This window comes from Haematobia irritans, chromosome 3, assembly GCF_050003625.1.
Source record: "Haematobia irritans isolate KBUSLIRL chromosome 3, ASM5000362v1, whole genome shotgun sequence".
Taxonomy (NCBI): domain Eukaryota; kingdom Metazoa; phylum Arthropoda; class Insecta; order Diptera; family Muscidae; genus Haematobia; species Haematobia irritans.
Genome location: NC_134399.1, coordinates 38,842,494 through 38,869,894, shown reverse-complemented (window position 1 = coordinate 38,869,894; position 27,401 = coordinate 38,842,494). Strand labels below are relative to the sequence as shown.

At 33.4% G+C, this 27,401-nt stretch overlaps 1 protein-coding gene across 1 annotated transcript in view; it reads right to left on the bottom strand.

The window, feature by feature from the left end:
• Window positions 1–817: 817 nt before the first annotated feature.
• Window positions 818–27,401, bottom strand: part of Nup205 (nuclear pore complex protein Nup205) — a 33,610-nt gene continuing 7,026 nt past the window's right edge. Inside the window, exons 12-17 of the mRNA XM_075298575.1 lie at window positions 19,066–19,291; window positions 8,293–9,031; window positions 7,908–8,215; window positions 7,593–7,753; window positions 7,152–7,322; window positions 818–1,087 (exon numbers count right to left, since the gene is read on the bottom strand). Of these exons, the coding sequence (XP_075154690.1) occupies window positions 894–1,087; window positions 7,152–7,322; window positions 7,593–7,753; window positions 7,908–8,215; window positions 8,293–9,031; window positions 19,066–19,291 (1,799 nt within the window). The 3' untranslated portion in view covers window positions 818–893. The remainder of the gene's footprint in view (window positions 1,088–7,151; window positions 7,323–7,592; window positions 7,754–7,907; window positions 8,216–8,292; window positions 9,032–19,065; window positions 19,292–27,401) is intronic.

Genomic DNA, 27,401 nt, shown 5'->3' with positions numbered 1-27,401 from the left:
TAGATAGATACTGAAGATGAGAAACAATTGACTACTTTCAACACGTTTTCACTAAGTTGACCAAAATAATCGTTCACTTCACCACTCTCTATCAGAGAATGAAGCCGGCGGCGGACAATTATCCATTATAAAATCAATTTGAAGTTATTCGAATGGTAATGAGATTAGTTGTACAACCAATCTTACAATCAAATTTACATTCCATTCAAATTTTCTGATGTAAATTTTTGCAAAATTATTATAACACTTTAAAATAGATTGATTGGGGGTGAAAGGCTCAAAATTTTGACTAAAATTACTGCAATTATTAATAAAGTTTTTTAATTTAAACTAATATTTTTGATTAATTGGCGGCTAAATTTGAGTCGAGATGAGCCGACATATTCGGAGGCGGCGTCGACTGGCAAAAAATGGCCGACGGCGCGACTCGGCGGCTTCATTCTCTGCTCTCTATACGACGATTTCGCATTCTGCGAAAAAACTGAAGAGATATAAATTGTGTATCTTGCACCCAAAGAAAAAATTTTATTTTTTTATGTACTGAAGACGAATAGTCCGACTTCTACAATCAGTAAACGAGTATTTTCAGCGCCAAGTTTCATAAAAAATAAGCAAAAATGTCGGAGAGCAACTAACGGCTTTTAATTTGTCCAACAAACAGCATGAAATAATCAGTAATGTATTTTAAAATGTTTATTTTATAACAATGAATTATTAATTATTTGAATAAAATGAGTTTTAAAACTCATTTTCACCGAAAACCGTACTTGGTGAAACTAGGGTTTCAGAACAGAAATTTAATACGGAAACACTTGCATTAATTTGTATAGTAAACTTTTCCAATAATAATTTCGCTTTATTTTCAATTTAATTAAATAATAATAATATGTTTTTTAATCTGATGGAAAACATTGTATTAAGGATTTTATCCTACGCAATAGTGCTGTGTTGAATGCAGCATATTTGCTTTCTGGTTCATCATTTGTGGAACACAATTGTTTGGAAAAGGTTTCGTTGAAAACTAAAACCAGATATTTCTTCAAATTTTCAAGTTCCTCGCGGCTGCACTTGTACATACTCGTCTTAGCTGAAAGTAGATAATAAAAATAAAAATATGTAATTAAATCCATAATTTTTTAGAAATTTATTACAATCTGTGCACAGAAAAATATCAAAAATATAACATTTCAATTGAAGATATATTGAGTTAAAATTGTAATTGATTCATTTAAATAGTCTCAAATTAAACATTAAATATACAAATTAATTAGACCAATTACTTTTTTAATTAGATCAATTAATTGTTTAAATGACATTGGTGATTTATATTATTGTTTACCTTGGTTGAAGAAATAATAATTAAAAAAAGAATTCATTTTAAGACTGAAATTAAAAAGATTTTTTCTGTCTATACAATTATTTTAGATACTGATAACACTAGTTTACCAAAAAAAAAATCATGTACACTTGATGAGAGTCTGAATTTAAAAAGATTTTTTCTGTGTATACAATTGTTTTAGATACTGATAACACTAGTTTACAAAAAAAATCATGTACACTGTTCCATAAAAAAATTTTAAACATTTTTTTTTTCGAATTCAGCAGATCAAAATACAAAAGTCAACTCTCATCAAGTACACATTCTTAGTGTAAACTACTGTAATTAACATATTGATCATATTTCAAGAGTAAAAGGGTAATTTTCACAGCTGGGATAAAACATTTTCGTATTGAACATGTTCGACTATCGTATCATACGTCCTAATATCGGTCGGGCCGAATCTTAAACACCCACCACCATGAATCAAACCACGAACTATTATAGTTCCCTTTGAAAGGCCCTTCGCCGTAATGGGTTACTCGAAAATATATAGAATTTTAGGTGGATTTTATGATGTTAAAGAGCTACAGTTTCCACATTTGGAGATTTCATCAGATTCTTGATTTTTAAGAACAATTTTGATTTTAGTTTTAGAGGAATCTTACAACATCTTCTCTGAGCGTGTCAAAATCCAAATAACATAACTTTCATATGATTCGGTATCCAAATTTTGTACAATTTACGCCCATTATTCGAATGAGCACGAGAAGCAAAATTGGCAAGTCTTACTTCTAGTTTCGCAAATTTGGATAATCAGGGCGCCTTCTATCAACGCTTGCCTCTCGAGCCAAAATAATGTACCAACCGATTTTAACATGCAACAACTTGGGAATTTTACTACATCTACAATGTGGTCATTAATGGACTTTAACAGCCAGTGGTTGTAGAAAAATACCAAAATACCAAAATTAAGTTTGATGATTCACAAACACCCACATGAAATAGTTCGGAAATACAAAGCTTCCGTAGTAGCTCCAAAAAATCTTAACCTAATTTTTATTTCATATACATATTGCGTAAATTGTAGAATAAATACAAATTGGTATGGGTATAGAGTAATTGAAGTACCTTTCTGATGGAGGGGAATATGAGAGCTATATCAAACATATGAAGATTTATGGAAGAAACGATGGGCTTCTTCTGTGGGCTGTGAACAAAGGAAACTGATATGGGATATATTAGGAACTCTGAAATCCTGATGTCATTGCAAAGAGAGGATGTGAGGTCGATAATAGGTATCATGACAGGAGACAACCCTGGGATCGATCTAGCGAATGATGATATTTGTAGGTGGCGTCTGGACCCCGTGGCTACGGAAAATTCATTTCACTTCCTGGGCCAGTGTCAAGCACTATCTTTCAGAAGAAACAAGATACTGGGCTCTTATTTCTTTCAGGCTATGATCGACTGCGAGAATACTGCCTGAGGAGTATTCTCGCTTTCATCAAGACATCGGGGTGGAGAACCTAAGCGCAACCGAAGGGCACATTATCATAGAATGGACACATTTCGGCCGGAGCGAGACAGACACGAAGAGGAAGGTAGAGAGAAGTTTGAGGAACCGCAATGGACCAACTATGGTCTAAGTGGACCATAACCTATCCTAACCTAACCTAAGGTATTGACTACCAATATGACCCTATGGAATGTATTTAGAAGGTCTCGAGCATGGGTAAGATGGTCATAAATAGGGCATTAAAAAATGATGAATTTTCCCGCTGGAATGGCGCTCTGATTTTTTCTGTATATTTTTTTTTTAAACCATGTACACTTATAGGTCTGCTACAAACATTAGTCGGTGTTTGCTGTTATATTTTTGTACTTTTTTGATCTAGAGGACAACAATTCCAAAAACTTTTAGGTTATAAAATGAACCAATAACCAAACAATTTTTTGTCCTATAATATCCTTAAAAGCTCCTTAATTTGAGTAATATTCAGATTTATGGTCAAATACAAGACATATGTCTAATATATTGGTTTTGTTTTTATTATGTTACGATGGCCGCAAGTTTTTTTGTCCGTTTCAGCTAAACTAAAAAATCGAGTTTAAATAGCAAACAATGTGTGCTATTTAATCATCTTTTTAGAAAATTTTCTGTCCTTTTATTTAAAAAAGGACAGAACAAATTAAAAATGATTATTTTACATAAGAAAATGCGCCATCTATGGTGAGTAGATAACACCTGTCTTGGTCAATCTTACACTGAAAAAACACTGAACCCACCAGGAAGAAAACTTTTGGGTAATATTAGAAAATTTACATTATTTTTAGAAAATTTTAACTGAACAGTATTACAAACGCTGACATCACGCCGATATCACAAAAAATAAGTAAACATTTTTCGACAATTTTTTTTCACTTGTTACAGAAAATTTTGTAGTTTGAAGGAAAATCCTGAAGTTGAAATTGCAAGAATGTCTTTATTGTCATACGAATTTCGCATTTGTAGTAAAATTTACAGATTTAAGGAAATGATGAAATATTTTGTGAGAAGTACGAATTTAGTAAATATTTATATTAATTATACATAAATAATTTTTCCCCCGAGTTGTGTTAGAGTAAAGGAAACTTTCTCCAAACATAATAGTTTTATGGACTAAAATAAGGTTACATTTTTGTGTTTTGTTGCAAAGCCTATTTATCTGGCTGTTACAGCAGCTTCAGACTTATTAACAATTGATATGGAGAAAAAATGTTTTTAAGTACCCAACAAAAAAGTAGTGAAAATGTGCTTTTTGAATCCGGAAGTGGTGCAAAATTGGCGCAGAAGCGATGAATTTAATATCGGCTTGTCATAGGACGGATATCCACCATTTCCACAGCCGTTGCACTGAATTTGCTTCACTTCTTAAGGTGTGATCCGAATTCAGTGTTTTGAATGTAAATTAAAAACATTTATGACATTTTGCCCAATAAATATTTTTTATATTTTTATATGATTTTTAATGCATTCTAACCTTTGGTCGAAACTTTTGACCTCAAATATATCCCAAAATTCGCAATTTTTCTAGAATGGATTTTGCATTTTGTAACAAAATTTAAATAATTTGTACCATTTTATTAATCCTTACTCTGTTTTTAACCTATTTGAAACAAAAACAAGTAAGGAAAGTCTAAAGTCGGGTGGTGCCGACTATATTATACCCTGCACCACTTCGTAGAGCCACATTTACGCCATATCAAATCCGTCCGAAATCTATATATAATGATTTCTGTTCCCCTATACATGCATTTAAATTTGACTCGACCTTGAAAAAAAACTGTTAGACTTAAAATTTCAGTCTAATCCCCTGGGGTGGAACGCAATGTTAGTAAAAAGTCTAAAGTAAGGAAAGTCTAAAGTCGGGCGGGACCGACTATATTATACCCTGCACCACTTTTTGGATCTACATTTTCGATACCATCTGAAATCCTTCAAATTTGTTGGGTGCTATATATAAAGGATTATGTTCCCATATATATACATTTAAATCTGAACCGACAAAAATCTTAGAAAATCTATTAACTTAAAATTTAAGTCGGTTAATGCCCTGGGGTGGAGCACAATGTTAGTAAAAAATATAGGAAACATTTAAATCTGAATATGTATTAGAAGTATAGGAAAATTGGAATCATTTTTACAATTTTTCGACTAAGCAGTGGCGATTTTACAAGGAAAATGTTGGTATTTTGACCATTTTTGTCGAAATCAGAACAACATATATATGGGAGCTATATCTAAATCTGAACCAGTTTCAACCAAATTGGGCACGCATAGCAACAAAGCTAATTCTACTCCCTTTGCAAAATTTCAACTAAATCGGAGTAAAAACTTGACCTCTATGGTCATATGAGTGTAAATCGGGCGAAGGCTATATATGGGAGTTATATCTAAATCTGAACCGATATCAACCAAATTTGGTATGGACAGTCAGAATGTTAATTCTACTTCCTGTGCAAAATTTCAAGTAAATCGGAGTTAAAGATTTGCCACTGTGACAGTGTTGCCAGGTTAGGGGTTTTCCCCCCAAATTTAGGGGGTTTTTCATGTTTAGGGGGATTTTTATGGGTAAAATTTATTTGGGGGGATTTTTGGGGGTAAAAAATTATTTCAGAACTTATAGAGTGGAGCAATTCTCAAGCAAATTCGGAACAATTCTAGCATGAGTTATGAGAAAAAAGATGCGGAAAGTCTACAAGAAGATCCTAAATACAAACAAGTATCCAATAGCATTATTTTCGTTATCTTTTTTAAACTCATCTGTTGAAAGGGCATTTTTAATATTTGACAAAATTAAAAACAATCGTATTTTAACTTAGCAGCTGAAAGCTTTTTAAGAGTAAGCCCGCTTTTTAAATTGATATACATATTGTATTATTACATCCATAGAAAAAATAATTTCCTCAGGGATGAAATTTTAAACAAACGAAAATCTCTTTTGTTTTAAAGTATTTTCTTAAATAGCAAATTTTATTTTTTATTTACTTCAAACGAAAAAAAAATAGCATCAAAAGAAAACTTAGTTTTTTCTAAAATTTCGTTTCTCAGGAAAGAACTCTTCTTTCAGGATATATATTTGTGTTAAATTTAACTTTTAAAGTGTATCACTACAGGATTTTTTTCACGTAATTTTGGGATCACTTTTTGTACTTTTATATTCTGAAATTTTTTGGGGTTTTTGAAAAAAGCTTAGACCAATTTAGGGTTTTTTTTCTTAAGATTTGGGGGGGAAAATCAAAAATCACCTGGCAACACTGCACTGTGGTCATATAAGTGTAAATCGGGCGAATGATATATATGGAGCTATATCTAAATCTGAACAGATTTCAATCAAATTTAGCACTTGACTTTACTATTAATTGTACTCCTAGTGCAAAATTTCAACCAAATTGGACTAAAACTCGGACTTCAAGGATCATATAAATCCATATCGGGCGAAAGATATATATGGGAGCTATATCTAAATATGAACCGATTTCAATACAAATGTGGCAATCACTAGACTACAGTACCAATTGTTGTTTCAAGTAAATCAGGGTAAAACTCTGGCTTCTCGGCCCAAGTAAGTCCAAATCGAGAGAGAGAGAGAGATATATATATGGGAGCTATATCTAAATCTGAACCGATTTCTTCCAAAATCAATAGGGTTCTATTCTGACCCAAAACATATACTTGTGCCAAATTTGAAGTCGATTGTACTAAAACTGCGACCTAGACTTTGATTACAGAAATGTGTTCACGGACAGATGGACATGACTGTATCGACTCAGGAGCCCACCCTAAGCATTTTTGCCAAACACACCATGTGTCTATCTCGTCTCCTTATGGGTGTTGCAAACATAGGCACTAACTTATAATATCCTGTTCCATAGTGTGGCGCAGGGTATAAAAAGTTAAAATTACTCTTTGAAAATATGAAAAAAGCGAGTTATAAAAAATTGAATTAAAAGAAATTCCTGAGTAGTTAAAATAAAGAACATCTTTGGAGGACACTTTTTGGAAGTGCTTTTAAAGTTGTGCCCTTACAAGTACTTCCAATTTTTTTTTGCTGGGTAGTGCTTTTGTAACCCAGGACCATATTCCATCATTTTATGGCTTTGCCGTGGAAAATCTTTATTCGCGTTGCGTCGTTTTTGCCATAACATTAACATAAAGCGGCGTCTATGGCGTATATATTTTTTTATTCGGAATAACACTTTTTGTGTTAGTTTTTAGATACAAATTTATCAATGTTTACTCAGGTTTTATCGTTGCATATATGTATCTACATTTACACCGTACACTTACCATTATCCTCGTAATTGTGCATGTCGTGTTTTGTTGATGCTGAATATCTTATGTAATAGTCTAAATGACTCCACAGCAAATATAGACATTGTTCGGCAATAAAGACACATAAATACAACACAGATTGTTTTTCGATAAGTTGCTTATTAATCTGAGCGTACTTGTCTTTTGCTATATTATTAAATAAAAAACGAAAAAAGGACATTAATTTAATCATAAAATTCGGCTTAAGTTCATGCTATTAAATTATATATAGTAATATGTTAATAGTGGACGTTAGATAAAGCGAATATTGATGTTTGTTATAAACCTGATAGTAATGTTTGGCAAGTGCAAGTGGTTTGGACGCACTCAGACCTAATCGATGATATCCCAGGTCTGGACACATATCATAACTATATACAATACATCAAAATATATACATTAAGAGTGTATACGAACCTGTTGAATCGAAACTTATGTTGTCCATAACAGATCTTTGACGTAGGAGTCCTTCGTAAATTGCCTTTTGCGAATGGTAGTATTCTACGGATCCTTTGAGCTGATCTACTACGATACCTATGTTGAATTGAGTACATGTATTGGTTATGTGATCCTGACGCCTGAAAAATATATATCAATACATCCTTTAAAAATAGTATTCATAATTGGTAATAGTATAATTGTTATATTAGAATATCCAGTTATTTATCATAGATTTGTTATAGTTATTTAACAACAATTTATTAATAAAAATAAAAGGTAAAAAACTCTTACCTGCGTACTGGCTCATGTATTTGAGGCGAAAACAGAAGCCCATTGGTCCTGTGATCTGCAGCGTTATTGGTTACAATATTTCTACAAAACAGTGTCAAATTGGCAGCAACTTCCAAAAAATATTTTATATGAATTGAGATATTTTCATCGCTTTGTTCGTACAACGCATTATCAGGCTTTAACATTTCCTTGAAATTAACGTCACTTATGACGAAACGGGCATAAATCGAAAGCATAAGCTTTTGAATTCTATATAGGTTAACACCAATGTCACCTGTTGAATCAATGTTTACGAGCGCTAAAGTTTCCTTAAAATGCAAGAGGATAAAATATAAACGTTGTAATTATTAGCATATATGAGTAATGATGTGACAAGTGTAAATACCTGGTTGAATGTGCGTGCAATAACACCTGTAATCAACGATAATTCCTCCAATAATCCAAGATCCGAAAATGGAGATCCAGATCGAAGAATTATTTCGATCATATCCCAGTGAGAAAATAAGAAATGCATTACTTGAGATAACACGGAATAGTTCTCTGTTCCCAAAGTCGATATTAGGCAATCGCATACATTCAATGCTGGAAATAGAATCTGTCTAAAACGATAGTCGAAAGCAGGTACGAACTCTCGCATTTCATTTCGTTGCCACACCTCCTTTCGTTTCAGATCCGGATGCTTGTCCAAAACTTTCATATTCGACAAAACATCTAAAACTTTATTCGAGAGTAGCAGTTCGGCACCAATATGAGTATTTGCAAAACGCAACAGCATAGACATTTTCGATTCATAAACATATAGGCATTTCATATTCTCGGGGGCATTTGACAATGTAGAACAAAGTTGGTTGTCACTTTTAGCAATACTCTCTATGATGTGAGACAAATAACCATGGTGCGCTATGAAATTCATCAAATGCGCCATTGAATCTATGTCCAATAAAACGTCAATGCATGCCAGGGCGGACATCTTACAAATATCGTGTCCAGCAATGCAATCGTGGCATATTGTCTCCATTAACTTGTCACCAAATGACAATAAAACCTCAATTGCCATTTTGATATGAGTTGTATCAGAATAGATTGTATCGTTTCCCCTCGACTTGTCCAGTCGGGTAATCAAACTGGAAAGAAAATCATTTTTAAAAATTGCATTAATGTTTTGATTTCAGCTAAAAAACATCTGTTGACTAAACTACAAGAGCTTAACCAATAATAGAAATGTATGTTTGTTGAATTCGGGCAAAACCCTTAAGACTGCAAGACGGTTAGATGTACCATCGTTTCGAAACTGCCACATTCCTCTTCAGCATTCTCTACTTAAAGCGAAAATTTTAACCAATTATCAGAATAAATTTGGCAAATTCAATACATCCACTGCGAATTACATTCGAACCTTCCGACTTCGTCTTCAGCAATTCATAAAACAATTCACTTTCCTTTGTATCTCTTTATGTTAAAGTAAAATTAGGTTTATATTTTAAGGCGTAATAGATCAATATATATGCGATTTTATACATATTCAAAAATTATAGTGTGTCGTTTATCATTTTCACCTAAATACAAACGTGGTCTCGAAAGCAGTCCAATTGATTACTATGATGTATATTTCCACAATGAGGCATTTAGTTTCTGAGAGTCCCAAGACCTACCTAAACAAATCGCTAAAATAGCAGGGATTTTGGATTTGGATTAATTCTTCGGCGCGGCCACGAATCGACCTTCGGCATCATAAGACCGATTGACCGCAGCCGAAGCTTTTTCAATAATTTATTTCATGTTGAATTGTCCCAGTGTTGGATTTGTCTCAGTCAAAACACCCAGTACAAATAAAACGTAAAAATTATAAAAAAATCCTTTTTTGTCACTATAATATCAAACTATTGAATTTTGAATACTATAACAGGTTGGATGATAAGTCCCCGGTCTAACAAAGAAAAACACATTTTTTTGTCAAAATTAGTTTTTATTATTCAACATAGTTCCCTTCAAGAGCGATACAACGATTATAACGACCTTCCAATTTTTTGATACCATTTTGGTAGTACTCCTTCGGTTTTGCCTCAAAATAGGTCTCAGTTGCGGCGATCACCTCTTCATTGCAGCCAAATTTTTTCCTTGCGAGCATCCTTTTGAGGGAACAAGAAAAAGTCGCTGGGGGCCAGATCTTGAGAATACGGTGGGTGGGGAAGCAATTCGAAGCCCAATTCATGAATTTTTGCCATCGTTCTCAATGACTTGTGACACGGTGCGTTGTCTTGGTGGAACAACATTTTTTTCTTCTTCACATGGGGCCGTTTTGCCGCGATTTCGACCTTCAAACGCTCCAATAACGCCATATAATAGCCACTGTTGATATTTTTTCCCTTCTCAAGATAATCGATAAAAATTATTCCATGCGCATCCCAAAAAACAGAGGCCATTACTTTGCCAGTGAACTTTTGAGTCTTTCCACGCTTCGGAGACGGTTCACCGGTCGCTGTCTACTCAGCCGACTGTCGATTGGACTCAGGAGTGTAGTGATGGAGCCATGTTTCATCCATTGTCACATATCGACGGAAAAACTCGGGTGTATTACGAGTTAACAGCTGCAAACACCGCTCAGAATCATCAGCATCATCAATTCACCATCAGCTGCAACAACGGCTGTTGTTGCAGCTGACTGTTTGCGGTTGCGCACGTTTTCACGTTTTCAATACTAGGGGTGTTTTCTTTTAGCACTGGATACCTTAAGCAGTCACGTACTAAAATAAAACAGAGTACTCGTTTATCCAGGACATCTCCAAAAATATGCAACACTGTCATCAGCAGTTCAAAAACAATCACAGAAAAGAAGTGAAATCTTGCATTTTTAATGTATGAAATGTTCCAATTAGTAATAAATATTTACTGCTGCGATTATTTATGACACTCTACCACTTTGAATTTCATGTTTTTCGATAAATTAGTCACAATAAAGTGCTATTGTGAATCGATGAAGCGTCACTTTATCAAAACACAATCTGGCAAGATCGGCCCGACTTGCACTGATGAGATGTTCTGGATAGAACACCAGTGCAACGATGTTCTGGATAGCCCATACAAATGTTGTATCCAATGCAAAAAGAAAACAGCCCTACTGTAGTTAGGTTAGGTTAGGTTAACCTAACCTAACCTAACCTAACCTACTGTAGTTAGATATGTGTATAAATTGCGACGTTATGATCACGTATCCCAGCACGCCATATCATTTTTGAGATATGCGTTCAAATATATTTTTGATGTTCGCATTTTATTGTCGTTCTACAAGATTATAAATACTGGGTGCAGCCATTATTGCGTGAAATTTTTTTCTTTTGAAGAACAACCAGAAATACCCAACTGTTAGTTCCGTTGATGTGCTCTCAATTCTATTCGAATATGGAATACACTTCCACAAGAATTACGTTCACATTCGTACGGACAATTTCGTCGTATGGTTACTGACAATTTTTCTCATAATTGAAGGATTGTAGTGTCTGATCGTGTTTTATATGCTATTAGTCATTATTTTTATTTAGATAAATGCATTGTGGCTGGCTGGGCATTACAAAAGGAAAAGATAACAATTAAAAAAAAAAACTTGATATATGGCTGGGGAGACGCTAATATTTCATGATTTTAAGAATCCTTTAAACATGTTATATTTTCTTTCTAATTATCTAGCAACTATTGTTAAGTAAATATATAATATTAATGTATTGGCCTTGTACGCTTTGGGTATTGCACGAAATAAAAATAATAATTGTAACATGAAAACAGAGGAAGAAACCAAACAAAAGGCCTCAATCAATTCTAGAAGACATTACACGTAACAGTGAAATCCAAAATCATGATCATATTCTCAGATATTTGGTTGCGACAGCTTTGCCTAATAACAAAGATAGTGAATCAAAACCTCTTGGATCATACAATTTTTTCCAAGTCGGCCGCAGTCTCGATCACATCTCAAAGGAACTGAAGTTACTGAATTAAAAAGCGTAGACTTATATGACGTTCTCACCAAGCATGTTTTGGGATTTTAAATGTTTTTCCTTTATAAGCATTTTAAAACGAGTCGTTTTCCCCATACAAAAATCAAGTTCAAAACACAAGTTTTCCTCCAAAACACGTCATTTTTATAATGTAAACGCCCCTAATTTGGAATATGCTGACTGAACATACTCTTTTCAAAACAGATGTCAAATTATTAAAATAAATTTTATAGAAAAAACGAATAAACAAAGACTTCGAAGAACATGTGGATGTGAAAATAAAATTCTGCAGTAAGCTTTTATAAGCTCTCTTATCCAATGATTAGATTAAAGATAGGATTATGTCGACTTTATACCAACATTACCATAAGAGGCAATTTTCCACATACTTGGTGTCAAAACCTATACCGAAACCGGGGAAAATCCCTGTCATATACAAGGATACAGACCTATATTCCTAGATGTGCGTGAAGATAAATTCAGAATTTAGTTAGCACAGACACAAACCATTTTTTTGCAGAGCTCTGTTAATTAGTTAACAAGGCTTCATAAAGGAGATAACAGAGCACTGTAACGTGTTAACAGAGGTATTTTCTGCCCTAACCAATGCTAGATTTATTTTTTAATCACTATGAAAAATATTAAATGGTCTTCTTGACCAATTTACTTTATCTAATATTAAACCACCCACTTGTGGCATTATCACTCACAGCTACATTCACACATATGTCTCAAAATTTTGCAGAAAATTGAGTTTTTCGGCACAATTTTTTGAGACAATTGTCCCACAATGACCCATACACCATATGAAAGAGCTTGAAGAGCTCTATCGGCATTGGATAGAATTTTTTAGATCAGATGGTCAGTTTTGGAGAAAAATCAATTTCTTTATAAAATTCTAGAGAGGATGCCTCCAGTGGCCATTGTGGCCAAATGGACAATTGTCCCACAATGACCCATACACCATATGAAAGAGCTTGAAGAGCTCTATCGATATCGGATAGAATTTTTTAGTTTTTTAGTTTTGGAGAAAAATAAAATATATAAAAATAAAAATATCTACTATTATAAAATTAACTTTAATCCTAACTTGTAATGTAAGATTACTTTAAACTGAACAAGTAAGGAAAGTCTAAAGTCGGGCGGGCCGACTATATTATACCCTGCACCACTTTGTAGATCTAAATTTTCGATACTATATCACATCCGTCAAATGTGTTGGGGGCTCTATATAAAGGTTTGTCCCAAATACATACATTTACATATCACTCGATCTGGGCAAAATTTGACTTCTACAAAATCTATAGACTCAAAATTTAAGTCGGCTAATGAACAAGGGTGGAACACAATGTTAGTAAAAAAAATATGGGAAAACATTTAAATCTGAAGCAATTTTAAGGAAACTTCGCAAAAGTTTATTTATGATTTATCGCTCGATATATATGTATTAGAAGTTTAGGAAAATTAGAGTCATTTTTACAACTTTTCGACTAAGCAGTGGCGATTTTACAAGGAAAATGTTGGTATTTTGACCATATTTTTGAAGTTTCTTCTGGGACTCCTCGTGAAGTCCATGCGAGTCTTGTATCCTTGAACGACAGCATACAGGACTGGTCTAGGCGAACAGGTGATAACATTCCCCGGGAGAAAATTTAGTTTCTTCACGTTTGCCGGAAACGAAATCGTGCGGACGATCATTTACTTAGGCATTCAATCGAAAATGAGGATTCTAGGAATCTTTTTCTCTAAGTATTTGTTATGGAACAGACACGTGGCATATCTTGTAGTGATCAACAATCTTTTTATGACTCGTATGTTCTAAGAGAAAATGGCCACATCTCGACACTGTCTTGATATTTGCCGTGATCTAGTTATAGGAATTCTTTCTCATGGCATAACGATATAGGTAAACCTCCAAGAGAAACATTAAGAAGATTGAAGTGGCCTTGAATAAGTGTTTCTGGACCGCAAGTGGTCTCTTGAAGGCAACGCCAACAGACGTTCTTATGAACGAGTGTAGATATAGCAACTTCGAGGAGTTGGTTGAGAAGTTATTTGTGAAATTTGCGGCGAGGGCTTTGACATTACCACGGGATGGTCTACATGAGATTTTCTGGGAGCAGGTGGATACGAATGGTTCTGGTAAGTCATCCATCAGTCGTATAGTAAATCGATCACATGATATGGATATTATCCTTCCGTCTAAGCCCTGAGAGCATATTTCTGTCTCTTCGGATATGATAGTGGATATTACTCTTAGTTATCATGGGAAAGACTTCGTACCGATATTGTAGAGCCGTCATGCTTTCCTAGTCCGATAGCCTCACAATACAGATCCGTCAGAGTACTTCGTAATCGTGATATCTAGAATCAATCACACTACTTTCTTAGAGTTATAAACTCCTCCATTATCGAATTATGCACCTCAATAAAGTAGATCTGAATGCATATTATTAGGCAGAGTTGGCACGGCAATATTTAACACCCGTCACTATTATGATGATTCGGAACCTAGGAAGTGTAATTTTTGTAACAATTTGCTTGCCGTTGAGCATATCCTCTATTCAGTTGATTTTGGATTGCTCAAATGGTAACGTGCTTCCAAAGATTCATGTTGCTATTCGTGCGCATGATGATACTGACATCTAATCCTTTTTAATGCGTATCTACATTATTAATTTAAACTATAGTTTTTTTATACCCACCACCATAGAATGGTGACGGGGGTATAATAAGTTTGTTATTCCGTTTGTAACACATCGAAATATCGATTTCCGACTATATAAAGTATATATATTCTTGATCAGGGAGAAATTCTAAGACGATATAACGATGTCCGTCTGTCTGTCTGTTGTAATCACGCTACAGTCTTCAATAATGAAGCAATCGTGCTGAAATTTTTCACAAACTCGTCTTTTGTCCGCAGGCAGGTCAAGTTCGAAGATGGGCTATATCGGTCCAGGTTTTGATATAGTCCCCATATAAACCGACCTCCCGATTTGGGGTCTTGGGCTTATAGAAATCGTAGTTTTTATCCAATTTGCCTGAAATTTGAAACTTAGAGGCATTTTATGACCATAAAGAGGTGTGCCAAAAATGGTGACTATCGGTCCATGTTTTGGTATAGCCCCCATATAGACCGATCTCCCGATTTTACTTCTTGGGCTTATAGAAACAGCAGTTTTTATTCAATTTACCTGAAATTGGAAATCTAGAGGTATTGCAGGACCACAAATACGTGTGCCAAAAAATGTGAGTATCTGTTCATGATTTGGTATGGTCCCCATATAAAACGACCTCCCGATTTGGGGTCTTGGGCTTATAGAAACCGCAGTTTTTATCCAATTTGTCTGAAATTGGAAATTTATAGGTATTTTAGGACCATAATGGTGTGCCGAAAATGGTGAGTATCGGTCCATATTTTGGTATAGCCCCATATAGATCGATTTCCCGATTTTACTTCTTGGGCTTCTAGAATCCGAAGTTTTTATCTGATTTGCCTGAAATTGTACATATTCTGGTATTTTAGGCTCACAAAAACGTGTATATCCGATTTGGTAATGCCCATCTGGTCCTTTTGGTAATGCCTCCATACAGACCGACTTCACTTCTTGAGGGTGTAGAAGGCGCACTGATCATGAAAATTGCTTGAAACTCAATGTAAAATTTCTAGATTTTACTTCTACAGATTTAAGATTTCAAATCAAGACGTTATTTTATAATTTTCTTGCACACTTACAAGAGATGTTAATGATTCCTCTAAAACTCAAACAAAAATGGTTCTTATAAATCCAGAATCTGATATAGTCCTCATAGGTGAAATCTTTAAATTTATCTTCGGGAAGTGTCCTCAAGTCCTCAAGCCCTCCTGAAATTTCAAAGGAAACCCTAATATTTGGTTCATGGTGGTGGGTATTTAAGATTCGGCCCGGCCGAACTTAGTGCTGTATATACTTGTTTTTTCTTATTAATGGAATAAGTAGTATTTTATGTATATGAATAATTTGTTTTTGCTAGTTTTTCACTTTTTTATTTAAGACAAATGAATAGTTTAGATTTCTTTGTAATAAACAGTTATTAGGCAAATTTTAACTGTATTTTATTTATAAAATATATTGCAAATAAATAAATAAAATAAATCCTTATCCCAACTTGCGAATTATAGTTTAAAATCCTTAATATTATATATCCCAAATGGTTTGCCTTTCAGTTCTCTAATTCATACATATTATTTTTTCATATTACACGTCGTTAACATACTAAACCCATCTCCATCTGAGACAATACAATCTTCTTCATGGACTTCAATCACATACTTTTAGGGAGTTGGAGTTGTTCCATCGTAGACAGCCCGGCCTAGGAATTCCCTTACGAGGCTTATTAAAAAGTAACTGGCATTCCAACCTAAAAACAAAGCCCTCCATTAAAAAACTAACTGAATCGTGGTTGTTGTTTCCTGTTAGATAATTCTCTTATCAATTCATATGTGAATCTGACCGTTTGATATTACTCAAAACGTTCTTGTCGCAATTGTGGCAAGGAGGATGTTGATGGATGCTTTCTGGTATATAACCAGTACCACTCCTATGCTGTTCCTGAGAGCAATCCCCGGAAATGACGCATGATTTCCTACCATGGAATGGTATATTGTCCGTCCATTTCAGAAGCAGCATCTGATCAACATGCTGTTAAAACCAACGTTGGATACTCTTTCCAAATGACTAAAGGGAATAGAAAGAAAAGCAGGAGGCATTCGATTCAAAGATATGTTCATATCCGGTAGATACCGACTTCTATGTCGTTTTTGATGGTTTTCGTTTTGGGTTCTAATACAGTTCGATTTGTTGTATTAAATTGCTTCCTCACTGCTGTTTATGTGTAGGCGGATAAGATGTTTTTCTGGTATTCTAGAGATTTCCTCTTTGATCATATTAATTTTTAAGTCTGGGTGGAGGTCACTATTTCGGACATACCATGGAGCGTTAACTGCACTTCTTATCACTTTGTTTTGAAACCTTTGTATTTTTTCGATTGAACTGTTTGCCGCTAACTTATAATAACAATAACAAATACTTGTTAATTGGCTATTTATCTACGAAAAACTTATTACATATTAGATGATTATATGCTTTAAATTCACTACTTTTTTCATGGTCGAAGGTATGCCCGGGGTGAAGTACTTTCCTCCTAGGACATGCGTATGTAAATGTAATCCGTAGCGATGTCAATTAATAAGTGCTTATTACTTTTTAAGTAGAATTAGCTCTAAGTTTACCGTGTAATGAGAGTTTTTGCTAGGTTTCTTTTTATAGTAAACACTTCTTGTACTGTCGTTCACATATGCAGAAAATATTCTTTTTCTATTTTCATAAGGCCGAGTCTTCACACTAATATCTTAATCTCGGATGTTACAATATCCAGAGACAAAACAATAACTTCGCAAAAACTATTTTAGAAAAATTAAATTTCCTCTTCGATTGAAAATTTATTTCTTACGTCTTTTTTCTTTTCTGTCCTTGATCTGGCTACCAGCTGAACTACACAAGCATAGAACAAAATGGATGAAACTACATTAAAAACTGTTACAACAACAACAACAACAACAATATAATCTTCCTCATGGACTTCAATCACATACTTTTGGGGAGTTGGAGTTGTTCTATCGTAGACAGCCCGGCCTAGGCATTCCCTTACGGGGCTTATTAAAAAGTAACTGGCATTCCAACCTAAAAACAAAGCCTCCATTAAAAAAGTTAGTGAATCGTGGTTGTTGTTTCCTGTTAGATAATTCCCTTATCAATTCACATGTGAATCTGACCGTTTGATATTGCTCAAAAAGTTCTTGTCGCAATTGTGGCAAGGAGAATGTTTATTGATGCTTTCTAGGAATATAACCAGTACCACGCCTATGCTGTTCCTGAGAGCAAACCCCGGAAATGACGCATGATTTCCTACCATGGAATGGTATATTGTCCGTCCATTTCAGAAGCAGAATCTGATCAACATGCTTTTAAAACTGACGTTGGATACTCTTTCCAAATGACGAAAGGGAATAGAAAGAACAGCAGGAGGCATTCGATTCTAAGATATGTTCATATCCGGTAGATACCGACTTCTATGTCGTTTTTGATGGTTTTCGTTTTGGGTTCTAATACCGTTCGATTTTTTGTATTAAATTGCTTCCTCACTGCTGTTTATACTGTAGGCGGATAAGATGTTTTTCTGCTATTCTAGAGATTTCCTCTTTGATCATATTCATTTTTAAGTCTGGGTGGAGGTCACTATTTCGGACATACCATGGAGCGTTAACTGCACTTCTTATCACTTTGTTTTGAAACCTTTGTATTTTTTCGATTGAACTGTTTGCCGCTAACTTATAATGACAATAACAAATAGATTAGATGATTATATGCTTTAAATTCACTACTTTTTTCATGGTCGAAGGTATGCCCGGGGTGAAGTACTTTCCTCCTAGGACATGCGTATGTAAATGTAATCCGTAGCGATGTCAATTAATAAGTGCTTATTACTTTTTAAGTAGACTTAGCTCTAAGTTTACCGTGTAATGAGAGTTTTTGCTAGGTTTCTTTTTATAGTAAACACTTCTTGTACTGTCGTTCACATATGCAGAAAATATTCTTTTTCTATTTTCATAAGGCCGAGTCTTCACACTAATATCTTAATCTCGGATGCTACAATATCCAGAGACAAAGCAATAACTTCGCAAAAACTAATTTAGAAAAATTAAATTTCCTCTTCGATTGAAAATTTATTTCTTAAGTCTTTTTTCTGTTCTATAAAAAAGATTGTTAGCATGACCGAGTATTTTTAGGTGTTTTATTCGAATGACTCGCTTTTTCAGGAGTTTACTGGGTGATGTATTGTTGGGCAAACTTCTGTACTGTTCTACCCTTACTGTTTCTATTAAGTACTTTTTTGGCTATTACTTCTCTAGTAGTGTTTGAAAGTTCTACGCTAATTAATAATATATTTTTTTCTTTTTAATCTCTAAGCTTCATTTTGATTCCATATTGTTATATGTTGCTTATCGGAACCGAGAATTCAAGAATGAATCCGGCTTGAAATGGACATTTTTTTTTACTTGTTGAGATCGTGCATCCTATTTCCCGAGAGAAATATTAAAAACTGGAATATGGAGTACTTACTTTTCATTTGTTAATGCAGGGTGGTTTCGGGAATTTTGTTCTTTCACTATGCTGAGACAATTTAATAAAGATGCATATAGATTGATTCGTAGTTTTTGAGAAACAACACCGCTGACGATAATCCATTCCAACAAGTATTTCAATATAAATTTTATGTTTAACGCATTTGATTTCGATGGATGATGTTTGCCAGTTTCCGCTGCAATTTGCTCGTTACGGTCATATTCTAAAAAGATCAACCAGAATTAAGATAAATTTAATTTAATTTTGATATAGAAGTGTTGTTACATCCTTAGTCTGACGACAGAGTGAGAGCAAAAAGTGTTTCTATGTTATGGCGCTATTCTGCGCTATAAAACACTGTGTGTGTTTTGTTATGGTGTATCGCAAAAGCTGTCAGAGTAACAGAAAGCGACAAAGCGTGTCGTGCAATCATTTAAATCAAGAACTCACGTAGCTCCTCTTTAATTTTCTTTTTGTATTTTTTTTTATACCCACCACCATAGAATGGTGATGGGAGTATAATAAGTTTGTCATTCCGTTTGTTATACATCGAAATATGGATTTCCGAATATAAAGGGTGATTCTTTTGAGGTTAGGATTTTCATGCATTAGTATTTGACAGATCACGTGGGATTTCAGACATGGTGTCAAAGAGAAAGATGCTCAGTATGCTTTGACATTTCATCATGAATAGACGAACGATCTGCCACAACGTCGAATTTTCAGTGAATGGGCCCTAGAAAAGTTGGCAGAAAATCCGCTTTTTTATCGACAAATTTTGTTCAGCGATGAGGCTCATTTCTGGTTGAATGGCTACGTAAATAAGCAAAATTGCCGCATTTGGAGTGAAGAGCAACCAGAAGCCGTTCAAGAACTGCCCATGCATCCCGAAAAATGCACTTTTGGTGTGGTTTGTACGCTGGTGGAATCATTGGACCGTATTTTTTCAAAGATGCTGTTGGACGCAACGTTACGGTGAATGGCGATCGCTATCGTTCGATGCTAACAAACTTTTTGTTGCCAAAAATGGAAGAACTGAACTTGGTTGACATGTGGTTTCAACAAGATGGCGCTACATGCCACACAGCTCGCGATTCTATGGCCATTTTGAGGGAAAACTTCGGAGAACAATTCATCTCAAGAAATGGACCGGTAAGTTGGCCACCAAGATCATGCGATTTGACGCCTTTAGACTATTTTTTGTGGGGCTACGTCAAGTCTAAAGTCTACAGAAATAAGCCAGCAACTATTCCAGCTTTGGAAGACAACATTTCCGAAGAAATTCGGGCTATTTCGGCCGAAATGCTCGAAAAAGTTGCCCAAAATTGGACTTTCCGAATGGACCACCTAAGACGCAGCCGCGGTCAACATTTAAATGAAATTATCTTCAAAACGTAAATGTCATGGACCAATCTAACGTTTCAAATAAAGAACCGATGAGATTTTGCAAATTTTATGCGTTTTTTTTTTAAAAAAAAGTTATCAAGCTCTTAACAAATCACCCTTTATAAAGTATATATATATTTTGATCAGGAAGAAATTGTAAGACAATATAAGCATGTCCGTCTTGCCGTCTGTCTGTCTATTGTAATCACGCTACGATCTTCAATAATGGCGCTGTCGTCCTGAAATTTAGCACAGATGCGTCTTTTGTCTGCACGCAGGTCAAGTTCGAAGATGGGCTATATCGGTTCAGATTTTAATATAGCTCCCATCATTAGCGTAGCTAGACAATTTTCCTATGGGGGGGCTACATCCCCACTAGCTAAAAATTAATGGACTGAAGTTATAAGTTCAATAATTGTTTTATTTTATAAAAATCAGACTTCAGCCTAACTAAACAAGTAGACAATATATAATAAAGCAACTAAAAGTAGCAAAAAATTGGGAGTTGTTATAAAGGCACAACTTTAAAAGCACTTCCAAAAATGTCCTCACAAAGAATTATTAGTTATTAATTATTTTAACTACACAGGAAGTTTTTTAATTCAATTTTATAACTCGTTTTTTTTTTATATTTTTAATGGGTAGTTTTGTTTCAAATAGGATAAAAAAGTAAGAATTAATAAAATGATACAAATTCCATTCTAGAAAAATTGCGAATTTTTAAAAATATTTTCGGTCGAACGTTCCCATTTCCCATTATTTATTTGGGAAAATATCACAAAATTTTTTAATTCACATTGCATTCGAATCACACCTTAAGAAGTAATGATAATTCAGTGCAACGGTTGTTGAAATAGTGGGCATCCGTCCTATGACATGCCCATCTTAAATTCATCGCTTCTGCGCCAATTTTGCACCACTTCCGAATACAAAAAGAACAGTTTCACTACTTTTTTTTGCGATTCTTTTTTTGCAGCATTATTAAGATATTCATTTATGAAAGAATAGTTTTAATATCAATTACTATTTTTTTAATTAAATCGACTAAAACTCTGACTAAACAAAATAATAAAGGTGCTTTAGTTATTAAACTAAACATACATTTAGGAACTTAAATCATATGTTCAACGACAGTTTTATTTCATAAATATCAGACTTCAAACATTCACTTATAACAATTCACTTATATAAAAATAAAACTATATATTGCCATCGGCAACTGCTACCATGAAAGTCTTTAGCGGAACTTTGTGAGGTTGTATTTACTTGTTTAAAATTATATAAAAGCAATGGAAAATCGTAAATAGGTTTTCAAATTCTGGGGGGCTACATTTTTGCAGGGGGTCTAAGCCCTCCTCCCCAGAGGCCTTCCTACGCTTATGGCTTATAAACCGATCCCCCATTTTGGGGTCTTGGGCTTCTAGAAACAGTAGTTTTTATTCGATTTACCTAAAATTGGAAATCTACAGGTATTTTAGGACCACAAATAGGTGTGCCGAAAATGGTGTGTATCGGTCCATGTTTTGGAATAGCCCCCTTATAGACCGATCTCCCGATTTTACTTCTTGGGCTTTTAGAAACCATAATTTTTATCCGATTTGCCTCAAATTGGAAATCTAAAGGTATTTTAGGACGACAAATAGGTGTGTCGAAAATGGTGTGTATCGGTCCATGTTTTGGTATAGCCCCCTTATAGGCCGATCCCCCGATTTTACATCTTGAGCTTCTAGAAACCGTAGTTTTTATCCGATTTTTCTGAAATTGGAAATCTAGAGGTATTTTAGGACCACAAATAGGTGTGTCGAAAATGGTGTGTATCGGTTCAAGTTTTGGTATAGCCCCCATATCAGGGTTGGTCTGTCGCAAACTGTGACTTTTGCGACATACATTTACGACGGTATAATACATATGTCGCAAAAGTCGTAAACCTAATGACGAAGTTAATTGATCCAATTATTTTTTTAATTGAAATGTCTTCAATCACAGAAATGATAGTATCAATTAAAAAATTATTGTCAGCCAATTAAAAAATTAATTGATCCAATTAAAAAGTTAATTGATACTATATCTTTTTTCAGTTAAAAAATTTGTTAAATCAATTAAATTTTTAATTGAATATTTTTTAAAACTCAATTAAGATTTCAATTGGAAAAATTTTCGTGAAATTTTTTCTGTGTAATTTAGAAAACCTAATTTTTGCCAAAGAAATATTTAACATTTTTTAATTTAATTTAGTTTGGCTCACAGATAAAAGCGGTATATGAGCGGGTACAGATCTCACGCTTACTACATTATCGAGTAGGATATAGTAATTTTGGCTTGAAGTCTCCCATTAAAATAAATATATTCTATAGTCTATTTTTTCTATATCCATTATTGATTTTATTAACATTCCTGAGAATTAAAACTTCTTCGAACATATCGACATCTTGGCTATCATCGAATTCTCTGTATAGCCCGATCTCCTGATTTGACTTCTATGGTGTCTAGATACCACAATTTTTATTCGATTTACCTCTAATTAAAAATCTACAGGTATTTTGGTTCATAAATAAGTGTGCCGAATATGGTGTGCATCGGTCCACGGTTTGGTATAGACATCCCAATTTTTATGCGATTTGGACGAAATTCAAAATCAAAAGATATTTTGGGTCCACACAAAAGTAAGCCGAATATGGGACATATCGATCGATTTTGTTATATCTCCCATATAGATCGATCTCCCGATTTGACTTCGAGACGCTGCAATTTTTATTAGATTTGCCGGAAATTCAAAATTTAGAAGTATTTTCGGTTCGTAAATAGGTGTAGGGAATATGGTGTGTATCAGTCCACGTTTTGGTATAGCTCCCATGTGTTAAGTCTCACTATTTCTATGTTGGTATATATGTCTGCTGGGCAGAGTATCTGTCATCCAATTCACCTGAAATTCTATATACCCGTGTAAAAATCGGTGGATCTGATCATATCTAATAATTTCAAAGTATATATAATTATATCTGTTCAGATAGGGTTGTAGATATAAATAGATCTACGGAGATATGTTATGTATAGTGTTATATATGATTAGATCTGATTCAAGATCTCATTATATATATTGTTATGTCTAATTATATCAGTCATATCTGGTAAGATCTAATTGTATATCTTCATATATGACATCATATCTAATTATATATATATCGCATTAAGTCTTGAACCAGTACTGCCACACGGATAAAAAATATATGTATATGTTTGGGTGTACAAATAATATGTTTGTTGCGAGAATGTTAACGTGATATATATTGTTACAAATACGTATGTTTGGTCACACAACACAACAAGTGGTGACCAAACAATCTTTATATGTTGTGACAGTTCGAAGAAACCTTTTTCGATATCATTTTAAAAATTCAAAAAATTCTTAGTTCAGACACAACTGTCTGTTTGTTTTCAAAAATATCATATAATAGCATTGCAATAGCATCAACTCTTATAGCATCGCAATCAAGGTTTCCACAATTGGTAGAATTCTACCAATAATGATAGATTTTTTACTGTTTGGTATTTTTGATGTTTTGGTAGATTTTGCAAAAATCTTCTTCCCCAACTAAGAAGTACTTAAGTTTTCTATATACAGAAATACAATTTTGAGAAAATTTTCAATAGAAATAGAATTTTGAGGATATTTTCTATAGAAATAAAGTTTTGAGAAAATTTTCTAATGAAATAAAATTTTGAGAAAATTTTCTATAAAAATCAAATTTTGAGAAAATTTTTTATAGAAATAAAATATCTATAGAAATAAAACTTTGAGTTCAAAATACGTTTTTTTTTTTTAAATCAAAACATCAATAATAATGATTGAAGAATAAACCAACAATAACAAACAAAACGAATGAAGATAGAGGAAGCACGCTCAAAAACAAACCCAGCCAACTACATTCAAATCGATTATTTGAGTTTGGCAAAGGAAAAGAGATATGCTTGCAAATTTGTTTAGGCAGTAGCCGACTATCAAACCTTTTTTCGGAAGGTTCAACTGTAGTTCACTTTGGGTTGAGTGTATTAGCCGAATTTATTCTGATAATTGGTTGATAGTTGTGCTGCAAGTAGAGGATGCTGATGAGGAATGTAGTAATTCCGAAACAGCTGTACATCCAACCATCTTGAAGTCTATAGGGCTTTGCCCAAGTAAATTTGACAAGCATACTTTTTTGCTTAAGCCACACTTGTAGTTTAGTCAATGCATGGTTTTAAGCTGAAATCAAAAACAACAATAATGTTTGGTAATTTTTGGTAAAATCTTCTTCAAATTTTGGAAGATTTTTTTTTGGCACGAGTGGCAACCGTGAGAAAATTTTCTGTAGAAATACAATTTCAAGAACATTTTCAATTTATTTCAAACATCAATACATAGGAAGCCTAATAAGGCCTATAATACATGTATTGTAAGATTAACTACTACGACTAAGTTGTAGTATAACTAATTTAATGGTAAATTTCTTATCAATGATAAATACATTACAATTAAAACTTGGTCCCCCAACCACAAAGTATTGCAAAATTAAATAATATAAAAACCCAATAACCAGCACATTTATTAAGAAAATTGTAACTCATTAAGAATGTGTGTCATTTACATGATCCAAAATATTACTCTTATATGATTGGTAAGAAAAGGAAAAATTTCTTAGTGAATTAGGCAAATGATTCCAAAAGCGAAGAACTCGAATCAAAAAAGACTTTTCATATATCGAGGAATGTATCATAGGGACATCAATTTGAACATTACGCGTTGAATTTATAAATGAGAATTTATTTACAAGAACTTCTGGTTTTCTAGATTGCATAATCTTAAAAAAATGCAGAACAGTACGCAAATTCAAGTAATTTCGAAAAGTGCAACCAAGAAAATCAGAAGTACATGCATGAATACGATCATGATCATACCATTTAACATCATATATATAGCGGACAATTCTGTGGACAATTCTCTCTAGCCTATCTAAATTGTAAGACCACGTTCCAGAAAATATTTCAATGCCATAGTTTACAAGAGACATAAGTAAAGCATGGGCCAATTTTTTACGAATATATCTCGGAGTATAAGCCCTCAATTGGTATAACTTTCTTAAAGTGAGGCAAATACGATTTGATAAATAATTTAAATGAACATCAAAATTTAGATTCGGGTCAAGCATAACCCCAAGACATTTAAGAGAATCCACGTAATCAACTATCTGATTATTGATAACAATTTGAGGGCATAAAGCATTGCGAGTTCTTGTGTGGAAATGCATAGCTTTAGATTTAGCTGGGTTGATCATTAATCCATCATCATTCATTATTCCTATAAAGTTATTAATATGATCATTGATTAAAGTTTCAGAAGCATTTGGTCCTAACAAAATAAAGATATCGTCAGCGAATACATAAGGCTGACAAAATGTATTCTCTATCTGAGATATGATATCATTAATATAGGACAGAAACAATATTGGTCCCATAACGGACCCCTGAGGCACGCCTGATGTAACAACGCCGATACTAGAATTAACCCCGTTAAATGACACATACTGCCTTCTATCAGAAAGATAAGAATAAATTAATTTGCAGGCCGTTCTAGAATAGTTAAATTTGTGGTACAATTTCTTCGTCAGGGTAATATGATCAATACGGTCGAAAGCCTTAGTAAGGTCCAAAGAGACTAGTGTACAAAAATGATTCCTATCCAAATTTTCCCTAATTGCTTCAGTTAAAGAAAGTAGTGCAGAAGTCGTATTAAAATTCTTCCTAAAAGCAAATTGGAAAGGATGGAAAAGAGAATAACGATCATAATACTCCAGGATCTGACATTTCATTATATTCTCAAGTATTTTCGACATAGAGGGCAGAATAGTGATCGGTCTTAAATCGTTGCTCATCCGATTTCCATTTTTAGAAATAGGCACTACTCTACCTATTTTCCATTTCGAAGGAAATTCAGAAACCGTAAATATGGTGTTGATAATATGAAGAAGCATGGGAGAAATTAGTGGAAAAATCTTTTTTATGAAACTAATAGGAATGGCGTCATGGCCTAATGCATTTGACTTTATAGCATCAACAGCAGAAACTAGTTCATCAATTGAGACAGATCGAAAGGAGAATGATTCAATATTTTCAACAAATTCGTCAAAATCAATATTAGAACTATCATTGCTAGGATTTTCTAAAAAATCAAATTTTGAGAAAATTTTTTTATAGAAATAAAGTTTTGAAAAAATTTTCAATAGAAATAAAATTTTGAGAAAATTTATGTAGAAATAAAACTTTGACTTCAAAATACGTTTTTTTTAATTTGGTAATTTTTGGTAAAATCTTCTTCAAATTTTGTAAGATTATTTTTGGCACGGGTAGCAACCGTGGAAAAATTTTCTGTAGAAATAAAATTTTAAGAACATCTATAATTTTTTTTTTGAGAAAATTGTTTGTAGGAATTACATTTTGAGAAAATTTTCTATAGAAATAAAATTTTGAGAAAATTTTTAATAGAAATAAAATTTTGAATAAATTTCTATAGAAATAAAACTTTAACTTCAAAACACTTTTTTTTTTAATTTAATATATTTTTGGAAAAATTTTCTTCAAATTTTGGAAGATTATTTTTGGCACAAGTGGTAACCATGAGAAAATTTTCTGTAAAAATAAAATTTTGTACAAATTTTCTATAGAAATAAAATTGTGAGAAAATTTTCGATTTTTTTAATTTAATAGATTTTTGGAAATTTTTTTTTTCAAAATTTTGGAAGATTACTTTTGGCACTAGTGGCAACCGTGAGAAAATTTTCTGTAGAAATAAAATTTTGTACAAATTTTCTATAGATATAAAATTTTGAGAACAAAAAAAAATTTATAAAAAATTAAATTTTGAGAAAAAATACGTTTTTTCTAAATTTGGTTAAATTTTGGTCAAATTTTTG